Below are 15,963 nucleotides of genomic sequence, written 5' to 3' on the forward strand. Positions count from 1 at the left end.
GATTGCTGCGGAATACCTATAGCTTTGGATTTAGCTTTCTCGCGCAGTAAAATAATGTTGATATGATCCCTTATTGTATACTAAAATTATAAAGTCATACCTTTTCTGTATGCATGGACCTCAACAATCCATCTTCTTTTCTATAAAAACAAATATGATAAAAATTGAATACAACATAAAATTTAAAACTACACATAAACAAAATGGTAAGTAGAAATCTTGAGAATTAAACAGAAATAAACCTGGCTGCAACAGTGGAATCTGAAGAGGATACTGTGCAGTACCGTAGTTATTCACAGCTTGAGATATCATAAATAAGCATCGCATTGTGTCTAAAGATAGGAATACATGTACTGTATGAAGTGTCTGCTCAGCTTGCTATTTGCTTTCATTACAATCCACTCATTGATTAACTACTCCATTTCATCAACATTACATCACTCATTTTCTACACAAATTCACAGCATTTTATTTTTCATTCAGAAGATATGATGGCACTAACAGAGCCATGTTAAATTGAAAATGGTAGTACAGTCAACTCTCCCAATACCGGACACGCAGTGTGTTGGACATTCTCATACTGATCGCGAAATCGAGGTTTGAATCCAACTCTCGCCGCATTGCTTGTATCCTTAAGCAAGATACTTATGTTTGTCTCTCTCCACCAAGGTGTATAAATGGGAAACCGGTTAGATCAAAACACAACTTTGCGCTGATTACTATCTGCATTATGGGAGTATGTTTCCATACACGTTTGATAAAAAGAAAAATGACTGGGGTAATAACTTTCAGCGCTTAGAGGTTTCACAACATTAGGCGCTACTGTATATAAATCCAGAATATTATTATTAGGCCTAATCTAAATTTGCTTTTAATGGTAACAAAGAAAATGGGTTCTTTCAACAAAAGTCTGGTTTTGGGAAAGTTTCCAGTTTTTGGACACAGCCCAGTATTAAAAGAGTTGACTGCCCTGAAAATTTAATGGTCACACTCACAATCACCACTTTTTTTCAGTCTTATTATTTTTATACTTACCCTCTTTTCACTCTACAAAAATCAAACGCGACCTGTCTGTACGAGACCGCTTTCTGATTCACGTATTTAGCATATCTTCTGATATATGTAGACATTTCATATCCTATATAAAGCACGTAAAAATAATAACACAAAGACATATTATTAAGATATATAATAAAATCAATAATTATAAATAAAATGTAGGTAGGTTGGTATGATGGATTTTCAAAATTATTTATTTAATTAAAGTATCCACAATTAACATAGTTTTAACATTATAAAAAAACAATGAATAAGTAAGTATACTGTACAATATAAATACAGTTGTCATAATCAGTGTATGTAGTATAACACAATTATTCCCTGCATTGGCAATATACGTAAATGAAATTGTTACTAATAGTATAATAACAACCTTTCTTTTTTTGTGACCACAAAGATGTTATTAAGATATTTTTTGAGTTTAATTAAAAAATAAGGGTTTTACATGAATACATTATTATTATACATTAATTTGTATGTTAATTTGTGTGTCATTTTCATAATTTATATATAGATTCTTTTAAAGCTCTGTCTACACTATCAAACTTTATGTGAAAGAAAAAATGTGATGTGCCCATACAGTACTGTATATGGACATGATGATGTCGTATCACTAATTATATTTAGGCATATCACTACCATATTAGGGCACATCACACCTTTTTTTTATCATCAAAATAGTTTGATAGTGTAGACAAAGCTTAAGGTCCTAGATCAAAGCCTTGTATGTATTTGTATGCGAGGTGAACAAACTATTTGTATGACTCACTTAATATTACATGACTTGTTTCATTGTTGATATCAATTACCAGTTATGAAGGGACCATATCAAAATGTCATTTTTAATTTCAATATGGATCATGTTTTACAATTATTGTTTTGTTATCAAAACTTCCCTCTAAGTAACATTATTAATTAAAAATATTTATGTAGTTTGTTTTGAGTTTTTAATTTAATAACAATTACCGTATATCCTATGATTTAATCCCAATCCCCTAGAAAATGAAATTTGGCCCACTTTGGGGTGGGGACTATACCCAGGGAATCCCTAATTCAGGGAAAAACATGATTATGAAGCATTTCTTTTTGTAAAAACTCATCTGAACTACAGTACATCCAGACCAAACGTCAATACTGGGACTATACCTGAGGATATGCCTGTTTGTGAAATTAGACATAAAGTACAGTAAGGTGCAGGCCTTTGTCTTACAGTATGAAAATTATAGATGTGCTACAAATTGCACTCCTCAATACATTCAGGGGTGCTGTAGGTGTACTGTTTGTATTTATGGTGTGTAGAAGTTTACCAAATGTAAGCGTGTTGTAAATCGCACACCTCAAGCGCAGTTTAGGAGTGTGTTACTGTTAGGTGAATGATCACACTCGCTCGCCTTAAAAGACAAGGTCTGGAGGTGGGATTAGACCAGAAGTGGGATTATACCAGAGGATATACGGTAATTGAATATATTTTAATCATGTAGACAACTCGTTAAATATTCGAACCTTGATACAATTTCTTTAATTCCTAATTAATATTTTTTATAATTAATTACTTTATTCAAATATGAACAATAATCAGTGTTGGTTTGTGTTTGTTACAATAATTAATATTATCATATTTGTTTTCAAATGTACAAATTCTAAAATCAAATTAATGTTTTACTTTTAGAAATTTAAAAATAATGCCATTAGAAATAATACAATTCATATGAATTATAATAATTATATTGCATTATGCGTTACTTATTAACTATTAGACAGAAATTACTTGACTTTAAGTGGCATAGACTACACATTACTAACAACCATAATGGCTTTTTCTTGTTACTTCTGCATATTTAATATTTTTATTGAATGTGAACGGTTTTCAGTGTGACTGTGTGTTGCAATAGTACATTGTGGCTGACTAATCTGGCGGGGCCTTGCTTATTAATTGTTTACTGTTGAATATTGATTTAGCCTTTGAATTTCCATGAGACATGTTTAATGAAACGCTGAGAGAGATATTATTAATGTATTAATTTAAAGATATACACCTGTAATCTCACCCATAAAAAAACCATTTAACATTTTTTGTAGAATAGGCCATTTTAATGTCACATAATAGTTATTCACTTTCGCCAAAAATCGGATCGAAAAACAATTTATTTACCAGAAAAAATGTAATTTTTTAAAAAAAATAGTCAAATGGGTTGCCAGCCAATGGGTTTTTAGTTAGATTTAACTGTTTATTTTGTCTTTTTAATAATCATTATTTTTCATGCTCTTATGCTCTGTGTCCCATTGCTACTGAAGGTACAAATTTGAGAAAAGTTGATATATTCAGAGCATTTTAGTCGCTTTTCTATGAAAAATCCCTCTATTTAGAAGATAGTGTACAGGAGGCCTGAAGGTGGAGGAGCAAGAGAGGTATCGCAATATAAAAACCTAAAGAATTCTCACAATGACAGGATATATATGTTACAGTGAAAGGTTAGAGGTGAAAGGTTAAAGGTGATTGCAAACAAACTCAGATTCAGAAAAAAAACAATACTTTTTCATTTTGTTTCCTTATTACCAACCTCGACATCCAATCTCCATTCCAAATCGTGATAATGGGGAAATTCCATTGACATTTCCGACATGATTTCCCTGATTTCTTTCCGATTTTCCATGTACATCTGAAGCAATTCTTTTTTCAGTTCTTCACTGAAGCCAAGAACTAGAATAGAGTCTTGAAAGTCTATTTCTGATACCTGTTACAAATCGACCATTTTTATTCATAAATTTAAAGGCCAGGTGCGGGCAAAAAATTTCTATTGATCATACATTCCAATAATTATCGATCTATAGTTTCCCCTATGTTTCATAATTTTTCAGATTTTATTTGTGTTACACGAGCTTGTTGAAAATAAGCACTTTCTTATCGGTGGGGGGATAGTTCAAATTACATAGTAAAATCTCTATTCTTTTGTACACACATTTTGTAAATAGAGAGGCATTTTAAAAAGCTATGAAAAATAAAGTCTTCCTGGTTTTTATGGAAGAATTTTGCCAAATGTTGTATTTGACCATATTACGGGAAATTCAAGTTTTTTCGTCTTGATTTCTGTTACAAATATTTGATTTATGTACAATTAACCAAATATTATATTTAAAATTCATGCCTGTACCTGAGCTTTAAACTTATTGTAAAGCATGCATTCAACTGACATCAGTAGCAACATAATAAGATGATAATTTAACATTAATTAAATGTTTTTCAAGGAAGCATTATTTTTTATCCTCAACGTGTGCATGCATGACATTAATGGCATAAATTACGTAAGTTTGATCATAAATGAAATGGGTTATGCCAATGGTTTTCTGCAAGCCAGTGCGTGTTTAGCTTTCCATTTGTTAAGCTCTCAAAAAAGTGTGATGTGCCCATATATGGACATGATAATGTTATATGACTACCACATTTGGGCACATCACACTTTTTGGTCAACTCTCATTGTTGTTATTGCTTTTTTTTTTATAGTAAGAGATATTTTTTTAAGGGCTTAAATGCGAGTTAATATGGTAATAGATAAGTTGTCTTATATAGATATACGGTCTTACCACGTTGAAACACCGGTTCTCGTCAGATCACCAAAGTTAAGCAACATTGGGCCCGGTTAGAGTTTGGATGGGAGACCATCTGGGAATACCGGGTGCTGTATATAGAGCTGGGGGCTGCCTCTTATGGCAGCCCCCTGCATCTAGTATCTGCCTCAGACATATTGGCTTATGCCTCTCCTCTGGTTAAGGTGGGCACTGGACATTCAGATGAATGTAAGACTAGTTGACATTGTCGTTTACGACAGAAGTCGGCCATAAAAGTTAGCTTTCAATTCTTAACATAGAAAATGTTCAATTTACAGGTTCCTCTACGACAATGATAGATATAAGTTTAAAGTGGGGAGGGGCACCAAGGGGTACAATACTGTACCTCTTAACAAACTTACCATTAATTTAGAACTTTCTGTCAGTAAATACATAAGTCCCTGAACTCCATTCTGAACTGTGAGAGCATCAACTGATAGTTTTTCTGTAGTAAAAATTATTTCATTTTTTTTATATCATCATTCAGGCAAACACAAGATATTTGAAGTATAATACATAAATAGGTACTGTAATAAAAAAAAATAATATTTTCACTTTTAATCAAATGCATGAATTTATATAAAGCTCCGTCTACACTGTCAAAGTGTGATGTGCCCAAATATGGTAGTGATATGACATCATCATGTCCATATATAGGCACATTACATAAAATAAAGTTCGATAGTGTAGATATAAGATAGGGCTTAACTTACGAGCAGCTGATTGGTACAGTTTTGGATTTGAACCATTCTTGATAAAATCCAGAGCAATCTGGCAGAACTTTTGTACCACTGAAAAGGTAAATTCGTTTTAAAAGCATGGTATCTGGCTGGGATTGATGCTTACCTTTTTATTTAGTACTCAAGTTACTTTTAGTGAAATTAAAGAGGCAGTGATTTAAAACAATTACTTACAATTACAGTACTACGTCCTAAATATAGCTCTACCTAGCTAGGCCTATAATTTAGTCTCGTAAGCCCAGCTTATAGAGTTTAGCCAATGAGACCCTGGCTGGCTGCTATGTTTGTAATCTTCCTTCTAGTCTAGTCTAGCCTAGGCCTAGTTTTAATTAGGCTAGCTAGAGAGTTCAGTTTTTAATACTAATAGAAAACTGAAGACTATTAACACACCATCTATTTCAACTTGGGTTAGAAAGCTAAGATGGTCCTTATGCTCATCTTCTAGCATCAAAAGCATTTTTATATTTAATTCCCAAAAAAAACAGATCGTGGATGAAATTTATTGTTGTTTGTGGAGTATATCACGTGATACGACAAGTGTTCTGATCACCTGATCAAGACTTCTCCTTTTGCGTGTGACACACGCGCAGTAGTGTGGCAGTTTATTCAAACTGTATACTTCCACCATCACCTTCCCACCACCAAAGAACCCTGTACACAAAGGAAATAAAAGTAGTAGAGTAAGTAAAGGCTTCTGACTTATAAAATATCATAAAGTACATAAGTGTTTGCTTCCATATCAGCCTAGGTAGGCCTGCAGCTTCCTTCTCTATAAATTTCTGGTTTATATTTCCGATAGGAGAAAGTGACTGAATGTGTGTGGTCGATTCCGATGCTTGCTACATGGATATGTATGACACGCAGAAAGAGTAATAATTTACTGAGTTTGGCATTAATACTTTTGCACCTACAGACCAGTTGAACCTCCTTGGAGGCTTTCAAAAGCTTGTTTATTCTTCGTATCTAATTAATTAGTGTATTTGATACCTCCTGTAATTAAGCCCAGTAAGCAGCCACGGCGTCGGCCACTTTTTTTTTTTTTTACTACAAATTAGATTTTTGTATGGTAAATTACCTCCCGTAAGTGGCCATCAGAAAAATTTGTATTAATTTTGATACATTTGTGCTTTATATATTAATTATTATATTACAGTAGCTTTATTTCGAAGCGGTTTTAAATATATTTCTGTGAAGAACATTCCTGTGTTTTTAGATGCGATGAGAAAACTACACAGCTTTTGACTGACCAATTTGTCTGAAAATCATAAATAATAATAAACCACCTGATCATAAACAATAAAATACAATTAGCTGGAGAATATTGGGAAGAGGCCTGTTGTGTTAAGAATGGCGAAAAATATTGTGCATAGCCATAATACGTGATTTTGGCCCAATATCGTCAGAACCTCCCATAAGCGGTCACCTCTCGTAACTTGAAATCGCTGCTGTAAGTATTAGACTTCACAGTCACTCAGCATTACCGCCGAGCAGTTGAATGTTTTTAAATTGGATTCTGCAGCAGAAGCAAAAAAGAAAAAAATATATCCCAAAATACAGTACCTGCAGTACTTCATGATTCACTTTTCATGACAAACATCATATAATATTAGATGACTTCCATTTGCGGTTTTGGTAGTTATCCAACAGTATGTTCTTCCATACCGCATTGTCAAAATGAGGAAAATAAATATTTCATCAGCGGCACACTAATGATGAATTTGTGTATGGACTAAACGTCATCAATATGCACCATTATTTGGACAGGACTGCTAATATTAGTAAAAATGTTAATGTAAGTATTTCTCTATCGCCTCCTGATTTTTACCTATTTCTGGTTGGTTTAAAGCAGCTACTGTAGACCAGATTTTTATTAGTTTTCTTTTATATAGATAAAAGATCCATCAAAATAAACCCATCATTCATCTAGTTATTAAATATTTTGCATTTATTATTCTGTAAATCAGGAGTTCGTTAGTTAGCAGGTAAGCGAAATAAATATTGTTTCAGTTTATCTTCCTGTAAGAGCATAGAGCCATGCTGTACAGTATAAAGTAAGGTATTAAAGAGTTTATGGAAATAACAAAATGAAATTCAATGTCTAATGCTGTCATGCATTGTTAACATTTACAAAATTCCGATATCCTATATAAACTAGTTTTCCAAGTTAAAAAAGAAGTAGTACAGTAGCAGGAAAATGGAAGATGGCAACTTCCGTATACGAGATGCAAGACCGGAGGATTGCGCTGCGATAATGAAGATGATTATGGAATTAGCAGTGTTTGAAAATTCTGAAGATCAAGTAGAAAACACTACTGAAGGTATACTTTACATTACATTAAAAATAAAATTAAGGAGTAGTGTAGTGTATGTATAAAATAGGGTACACTACTGTAACATTACTAAATTTAAGCACAAATTACCCATACATGTCCAGTACGGATTAGTGAGGCTTTCAGTTTTACCCAACTGCAAGCTCTCATGCCACTGAACTAAAAAATCTATTCTTCTATACTGTCTTTTCTGAAATTACATATGGTACCATACGTCATGCATGTCATTGAAGTCTACTGTCTATTTCATTTCAACAATTTAATCTGCGCCGGTGTTTATTATTATAAAGGTTTGTGCAAAAAAGTGTACATAATTAAAACACACACTCGCAAACTTGTCTTCTGAAATGTAGCTTTCCTGTGAGATGTTTATCGAACTTGTTAAAAATTCTTGTTTTTTTTTTAAGGTCTACAGAAGGATATATTTGAACCAGGAAGCATTGTGTCTTGCCTAGTAGCAGAATATAAAAGACCAGAAGTAGAGACATTTGAAGTAATTGGTTACAGCGTTTTCTTCTATACATACAGTACTTGGAAGGGGAAGGTGGTTTATATGGAAGACCTGTATATCATGAAAGAGTTCAGAGGTAAATGACCTACTAACTGACCTATGACCTACTTCTAACTGACCTTTAATGTATGTGAATGCATCCAAAGATTTTGATTGGTTGCAATCAGTTAAAATTAAAGTGATGTGTATTTCTAACTATGTTATTATTATTTTTCTCTGCGGAAACTGAATATTCTTAGTTGAAATCCAACCAAAACCAAAAAATGGTTTTACTATTTTAAAAAATGCTTTCAATAAAAAGTCAATTAGCATGTCACAAAAAAAGAAAATATCAATGTTATTCTTTACTTAAATTTTATAGGAAGAGGTTACGGACGAATTATGATGAGAAGGGTTGCTAAGGTAATTATGTCAAAAAATAACTGAAAAACATGAATAATTAATGAATATATAAATAATATAAATAATTTTTAACCCATATAACAACATTATAATTTTTTCAGATTGGTTTAGAGAAAGGTTGCCAGAGAATGCAGTGGGCAGTGCTAGGTTGGAATAAACCAGCAATTAATATGTATAAAACAATCAACTCGATAGATTTAACAGTAACTGAGGACTGGCATATGTATACAATGTTTAAGCCTCAATTGTTAACATTTGTGACTAATTCTTAATTTTTCTATTTAAAGACAATTTTCAGTTTAGAAATGTTAGTATAATAATGTAATATTGTAATGCCTTTTCAACATCTGCTGGCTGCTTTCCATGCATGATTCGTTTACACGATAAATGATGCTACGCGTATATCGCGTTTTCGTCATGAAATGTTTAATTTGCTGTACCAGACTGGAGCATGTGTGAAAGACCATTCATTAGTCCGGTCAAACTATGGTTTGACCTAGAGACAAAATTAGAACAGAATTTATTTTTGTTGTACTTCCTAAGACCCATCTGAACAACATATCAAAAATAGAGAAACGGAAGAAAAAAAACTAAAAATAAAAAATGGCCGTTTTCTCTCTCAATTTTACCCAAATATTAGTATTAAGGCATCCGATTTTGGCTAGAAAATCACTTTTAAAAATCCAAGATGGTTAAAATATACTTCAAAATGGCTGCCATTTTTCTTAGCCTGTATAAAACACCAAATCAAGTCTTTCAAAATTGTCTGTCATAGGTCGTAGTTACGTATACATTTTTCTTTTAGAAGCAGTCCTCATGAAACATTCATTTTCAGTATTAATATTGTAAAGTTTTGAAAGTAAAAGTTGGTCCTATTGTCACCAATGGGAGTTTACGAATTAGCTGTCACATTTATAAATTCCAAAACAAAAATGAAATACTTAGATTCAACAAATATTATTTAATTTTAAACTAAAACTTGACTAGATTGACTTATCAAGTATTTAGAAGATACTGAAAGTTTTTCAGACAAAATATATTTATAAAAACCAAATTACCATAGATGGTTTAGATAGAACTCGCGTTATTCACCAAACTAGTTACCAATTAACAATAATTTACAACTATTAATGAATAAAGTAGTTTGAATCTATGAAACATCCACATATCAATAATGAAATTACTAATTAGGAATAGATGAATTTCTTTAAAATCGTGACAAAACTTAAAATAAATTGAATAAATTATATATACTAAAATCTTGACAATTATAAAACAACATTACCAAAATACATTGATGAATAATTTAAATGGGCATATAAATATACTGAAATCTTGAAAATTAAAATTAGCAAACTACATTTATGAATTTATTAAATATTCTACAATCTTGACATAAACAAATTCTTAAATCATTTTAGTACAAACAAAAATATGAATTGTACAAGAAAATGCTTTTAAATGATATTAGTAAAAAGTTTACAGGTACAGTGATAAAAATGTGATTAAAACAAGATCAAAGCAGAGAGTTCTTAATTGCAACTCTCTGATCAAAGATTGAATGCAATAAATAGCCAAATTACAATGTATTAAGTGGAATCTGTACAGGTGCCGGTTGACGCACTTTGCACTTAAACATATAAGCAATTGTGTAAAGATACGGATTGACTGAGGAGTTGATGGGGATGATAAATGTCGCTGCCCAAACATATATGTCATCAGGAATTGTCATCCAACCCATCTCGGAACCAATTGCCATTACTATAATCGGGGCCCAGCAACAGAAATCAGTGAAAACTATTAAGCCTAGTTTTCTCGCCATTTTTAACTGCTCTTTCCTCCTCTGTCTTCTATTGACAGTGGCCCCCGATCTTTTCACTGACAAGAAAATTGTCAGATAACTAAGTACAATTACAAAAAAGCCGACGCCATTAAAGGCAACAAAAATAGCAACAGCATACTCCCAACCTGGCCACCGACTTCTGGTTAAAGGTAGTGCAAGGCACACACTTTCCTTTCCATAATAATTGTCACCAAAATACGATAAGTTTAATTCATTGGCTATTACTGGAAGAAAACTCAGCACAATCCAGAATAGCCATCCGAAGCTGATAATGATTCGACATTTTGTACGGTTGAGGCGTTTCGTGCTAAACGGATTAACAATGTTAATAGCTCGATCGACACTCAGCAGCATCAGTGTAAACACTGAGCATTGCCCAGAGAGTGTAGAAATAGCCCCTGCAAAACTGCAAAGGACACTATTTCTCCAAACTCTGGAAACCTTTCCGTATCTTCCTCTGTAATGTATATCCACACTGGCAATGATGATCAGGTAGACTGACATCAGCAGGTCAGACACGGCAAGGTTGGTAATTAGTGTGGTTTGGACTTTGTTAACATTGTTAATATCATTATCTTTTTTAAACTTTCGTGAAACGATAACAACAACATTCCCAATGACCGAAGATAACCCGATAATCATCATCAACACACGGAGAAGTTCATTTTTTAGCAAGTCTTCACACGATGCAAATGCATCTGAAGGCTCGCAGACATCGATGGCGCCAACAAGGCAACAGAGACTAGAGTATTCCGAGTACCTAAAAGAATCAAATATAGCAACATAATAAGTGCTAAGTTATTATTTGTTGTATCTTAAAGGAATTTCATTAAATTTTGGGATGTTTTAAATAGTTCAAGACCAACATTTCAAAATTTTGAACTGCATGTTATCTGCATATCTTTTGCAATATTTTTAAGTTTGCCCTAAGTCTGTATTTATTGTCTTGTTTACGTTAGCCCACCACTTGGTGTTTAAGCTCAAATAGTATACGTATGAAATGCCATATGTGGCAAAATATTTCTCTTTTTATGAATAATAAGTTGAAGTTGTGTATGTAGATCTATCAATACTTACAATTCTTTTAAGCTTGTAAATTGCTGAAAAGTTCTATCTCTGTAAACCTTTAACTTGTTGCCTCTTAACTTTCTAAAAATAGCAAATTTAAACACTAAATTAAACATTGTTAAGAATGTACAAGAAGAATTACCAGAGTTGCCAAAATTAATTATTTCTGAGGTGGTTTTCTGTGTATCAACTTTTTTTGTCTAGAGCTGTGTATGTTTCACACTTTCTCTTCTTTCATTCATTACTAACTTAATATATCTATATTGTATACATAACATTTCTTATTATAATAATATAAATTAATAATAATATAATATAATAATGTACAGAACTAATAATATGTTTAGATTCGAGTGTTTAGTTATTGTAGCTTGGTATTTTTAAAGGTGGTTTTACTTGTTAGTAGATAGTATAAAGTAACTAACACTAAATTTCTTCAATTTTGAAAAAATAAATCAATTTCTGCAATATATAACCATGTACTAGAGTCGAGCAAGTATCAAGTATTTGGATCTATGATTTCTGAAATTGGAGAGCACATTAATAGATTTTAGTGGTAAATCACATGTGCATAAACATAATTACTGTTTATTAAAAATAGGCCAAAGTGATAAGGATGATTTAATTGAGGCAATCAAAGGTGGATGTTCTCTCTATTAATCCTGATATAAGTCATACCAATTTAGGTTATGGACACGCGATAAGTTAAAAAAAATACAAATTGCAGAGTGTTAACTTACAAAATCGAAAGAGATGAAACAACAAAAGAAAATGCCTCAGGATCTATGGTAGTTATAGCGTTGTTATCTAAGTTCCTGTTAAAAGATAAATCAACAGACCCTTAATTATATAATTAGCTTAACCAATTAATATACTATAATGAGTAAGATTTACAGTAGGACAGCTCTATTCAGGAGACACTTTCCGCAAACGAGGGGCAACATATGTTTTAACACTATGGCCAACCCCTAAGGGGACAATATTCCTTCCCATTACAAAAACAATAAAAACGTTGGGTTTTGAAGGTGTCCCATTAATATGGCTTCTACTGTAATTTACAATATAAAAGTATATAAACAGGAGAAAACACTTACAGTGTTGTCAATGCTGTCAAACCATTAAATGCATTAGCTGACAATGTACTGATTTTGTGACCATTCAAACGCCTTCAAAATAAAATATTTCAAGGTAAAGTAAAATTATTATATCATAGTTGTTTGATACAGTATGTTAAAACAACTTCAAAGAAAATAATTCATAGTAAGGAAAATCATATACAGTATCCAAGTTGTTTGATACAGTATTATGGTAATTATTTTCATAAAAAAAAAAAATTGTGACAAAAGAGATCTTTGAATCAAATAATCATGTATATAAACAATAATATAATTCATGTTGTTAGTTGTAAATCTATTGATTGACACCGGTGTTACAGCAATGTTAGGGCAGTCCATACAGTATCAACTGGAATAATTAGAATAGTTCTAAAACGACAATAACTAAAGTTTCTTTTGAAATTAGGAAGTTTGTAAAAGTATTGAAAAAATACTCACAGTTCTGTCAATGATTCCAAACCAGAAAATGCATAGGCTTTCAATGTGTGTATTTGGTTACCTTCCAACCGCCTTAAATGATAAATAATGCAAGTATAATAGTATTGCTAGCTTAGGCTTGAGCAGGTAAGTTAATTGCAAATTATTTATTGTGTTCTACATCTTATATCATTTTGGGGTTTGCCACCATTCCCAGTCCGAGTTTCCAAATACCCATTATTTTTTCAGCCTCAGTAAGCTATAAGCTTCCGCATGGTAACTGTTTCTGTCCTCTTGAATATAACTGCCTAAAGGAGTGGCGCAAAAAGAAGCCCATCTCAAAATTGAGTCCATCTCGAAAAGAAGCCCACCCAAGAATCCTAAAGAGAAGAAGCAGCAATTGCCTTCTTTTCAAGGTTTTATGATAATACATAATAATCTGTAATTGTTAATTCTACATGCATGATTTAATTTGGTGAAATAATATAAATTTGTAAACGTAGCAAATAGTATGAAAACACTCACAGGTCTGTCAAAGCTGACAAACCATTAAATGCTCTGGCTGGCAATGTACTGATTTGGTTACCATCCAACCTCCTACAAAGGAAAAAGAATGAACAGTATAATAAAATTACAATATTCAAGAAGGTTGATTTTTTTTCCTAATATGGTAATACAGTATGGTATGAAACTCCCAGACACATCCCATTAAGACACTGGTATTAAGGCCTGAATGATTTTCCTATGTAAGCAGCACATCCAAACACACACACACATCTCCCATAGGCACAAACAATTTTTGACAATAAGGGGTTTTTCATGGATTTATAATCCTGTAACCGATTACCTAAATACTTTTTGACAGTGAATATAATTTTGATAGAAATACTGAAAATGATATTACTGGACCTCCTGCAAGGCCTCCCTAAGGGGACATCAAGACCCATTGTTGGGAGTTTTAAATGTAATAAAATATTAATTATTAAATGAAGTTAAAACAATTGCTCTATAGGATCATTGCCTTAAAATTGCATACTGTTAGAAAATTGCATGTAATACATTATTTTATTCTGGTACAAGAATTAAATTTACATTTAACTATAATATAATAAGGAATTCATAATTACAAATTAAGATAGGTTTACTACATAACTTTAAAATAAAATTTAATGACAAAAAAGATCAACGTTTCGGAACCATCATGGAACCATTCTCAAGAACAAATGAGTAAAATTAACGACGTCTATCTTTTTTCTCATTAAATTTTATTTTAAAATGTGTAATTAAAAAAGATAATTATAAAAGTATTATGAACTAGATAGAACACTTACAGTGTTGTCAATGCTGTCAAACCATTAAATGCATTAGCTGGCAATGTACTGATTTTGTGAGCATTCAAACGTCTTCAAAATAAAATGATTCATAGTAATTAAAATCATATGTATCCAAGTTGTTTGATACTGTATGATTGTAAATTTTCATTAAAAAAAATGTAGTGACAAAAGAGATCTTTGAATCAAATAATCATGTATATAAACAATAATATAATTCATGTTGTTAGTTGTAAATTGATTGGCACCGGTGTTACAGCAATGTTAGGGCCGTCTATGATATCCAGTATCAACTGGAATAATTAGAATAGTTCTAAAACAACAATAAATAAAGTTCCTTTTAAAAATAAGGAAGTTTGTAAAAGTATTGAAAAAATACTCACAGTTCTGTCAATGATTCCAAACCGGCAAATGCATAGGCTTCCAATGTGTGTATTTGGTTACCATCCAACTGCCTTAAATGATAAAAAATACACAGTATATGATAAATAATGCACATTATGGTCTTGCTAGTTTGGGCTTGAGCAGTTAATTAAGTTAGTTGCAAATTATTTATTGATTTAATATAAACACTGCATTTACCCGTTTTATTTTTGTTTTCAGATTAAAGTTTTTATAAGTTATTCTTCCGGCCATTTACAGCTTTGTTGGCAACCAAAACCACTGCGCTAATTAGTCTTAAGCTTTACTTGCCCACCCTGTAAATGTTTTCCTTTATGCTAGAGAATAGTAACACTTTTATAGTACAAAAGTGTTATTTCAAGCAAGTTGACCAGTGGCTCCAGGTTCATCATCTCTCATTAAAATTCAATTACACATTATAAAATGATAAACTACATGCATCTGTTTATTGTACAATGTAGTGATTTGGGATAAATGTGTTAAGATATTATACTCACAGGTCTGTCAATGCTATCAAACCATTAAATACATTTTCTGGCAATTTCCTTATTTGGTTACCGTCCAACCTCCTACAAAGAATACACAGTAAAAGAAATTAAAATATCCATCCATCCATATTTGTGATTAAATTTACTTTTGACTTACTGTATATACCGTAATTTAGTTTTTATGAAGTAATTCAATCATTATTATAAAGTATATAGCATGAAAAAATACTCACAGCAATGTCAATGATGTCAAACCCAAAAATGCATTTGCTGGCAATGTACTTATTTTGAAATCTCTCAACCACCTTCAAGGTAAAACAATGTAGTTAACCAAATAGCAGAACATGTATTAGGAAATACATCATGTTTTGCGATATGTATTACATAATTATTATTATATCATACCATGTTGTGCCATGTATTTCTGTTGGTTTTAATTTGGAACAAAAAGTTTCAAAAATTTAGTTTTATTTGAAAATTCTAGAAAGTTTGTAGAAATTCCTACCCAAAAATACTCACAGTTGTCGCAGTGATGTCAACCCATTAAATGCATTGGCTTCTAGTGTACGTATTTGATTAGATTCCACCCAGCCAAAACTAAAGAAACGGAAAGTAAGTAAGAAAAAATTGCAGTATTCAAAACGATATATA

General features: G+C 31.9%; 2 protein-coding genes, 1 long non-coding RNA gene and 1 pseudogene across 8 annotated transcripts in view; 3 read left to right on the plus strand and 1 right to left on the minus strand.

Annotated features, from left to right (window-relative positions):
• The window catches only part of LOC144848776 (phosphatidylinositol-binding clathrin assembly protein-like), a 41,324-nt gene extending 37,639 nt beyond the window's left edge, over positions 1-3,685 (minus strand). For 3 of the 6 annotated variants that reach the window (XM_078705703.1, XM_078705698.1, XM_078705699.1), the window contains exons 1-3: positions 3,621-3,683; positions 1,036-1,138; positions 101-140 (exon numbers count right to left, since the gene is read on the minus strand). In XM_078705703.1, coding sequence (XP_078561829.1) covers positions 101-140; positions 1,036-1,138; positions 3,621-3,639 — 162 coding nt within the window. In that variant the 5' untranslated portion in view covers positions 3,640-3,683. Of the gene's footprint in view, positions 1-100; positions 141-1,035; positions 1,139-3,620 lie in introns of all 6 variants that reach the window. The other 3 variants (XM_078705702.1, XM_078705701.1, XM_078705700.1) reach the window with 3 other exon arrangements.
• LOC144848831 (uncharacterized) overlaps positions 1-15,963 on the plus strand; it is a 183,539-nt gene that overhangs the window by 43,074 nt on the left and 124,502 nt on the right. The window lies entirely within an intron of this gene.
• On the plus strand, positions 4,628-4,745 carry LOC144849283 (5S ribosomal RNA; annotated as a pseudogene).
• LOC144848816 (thialysine N-epsilon-acetyltransferase-like) lies at positions 6,003-10,776 on the plus strand. Its single transcript, XM_078705753.1, has 5 exons — positions 6,003-6,085; positions 7,561-7,723; positions 8,143-8,322; positions 8,608-8,648; positions 8,750-10,776. The coding sequence occupies exons 2-5, from the start codon at positions 7,600-7,602 to the stop codon at positions 8,918-8,920; spliced, it is 516 nt and encodes a 171-aa protein (XP_078561879.1). The 5' UTR covers positions 6,003-6,085; positions 7,561-7,599; the 3' UTR covers positions 8,921-10,776.

The sequence above is a fragment of the Antedon bifida genome, chromosome 7 (assembly GCF_963402885.1).
Source record: "Antedon bifida chromosome 7, ecAntBifi1.1, whole genome shotgun sequence".
Classification (NCBI taxonomy): domain Eukaryota; kingdom Metazoa; phylum Echinodermata; class Crinoidea; order Comatulida; family Antedonidae; genus Antedon; species Antedon bifida.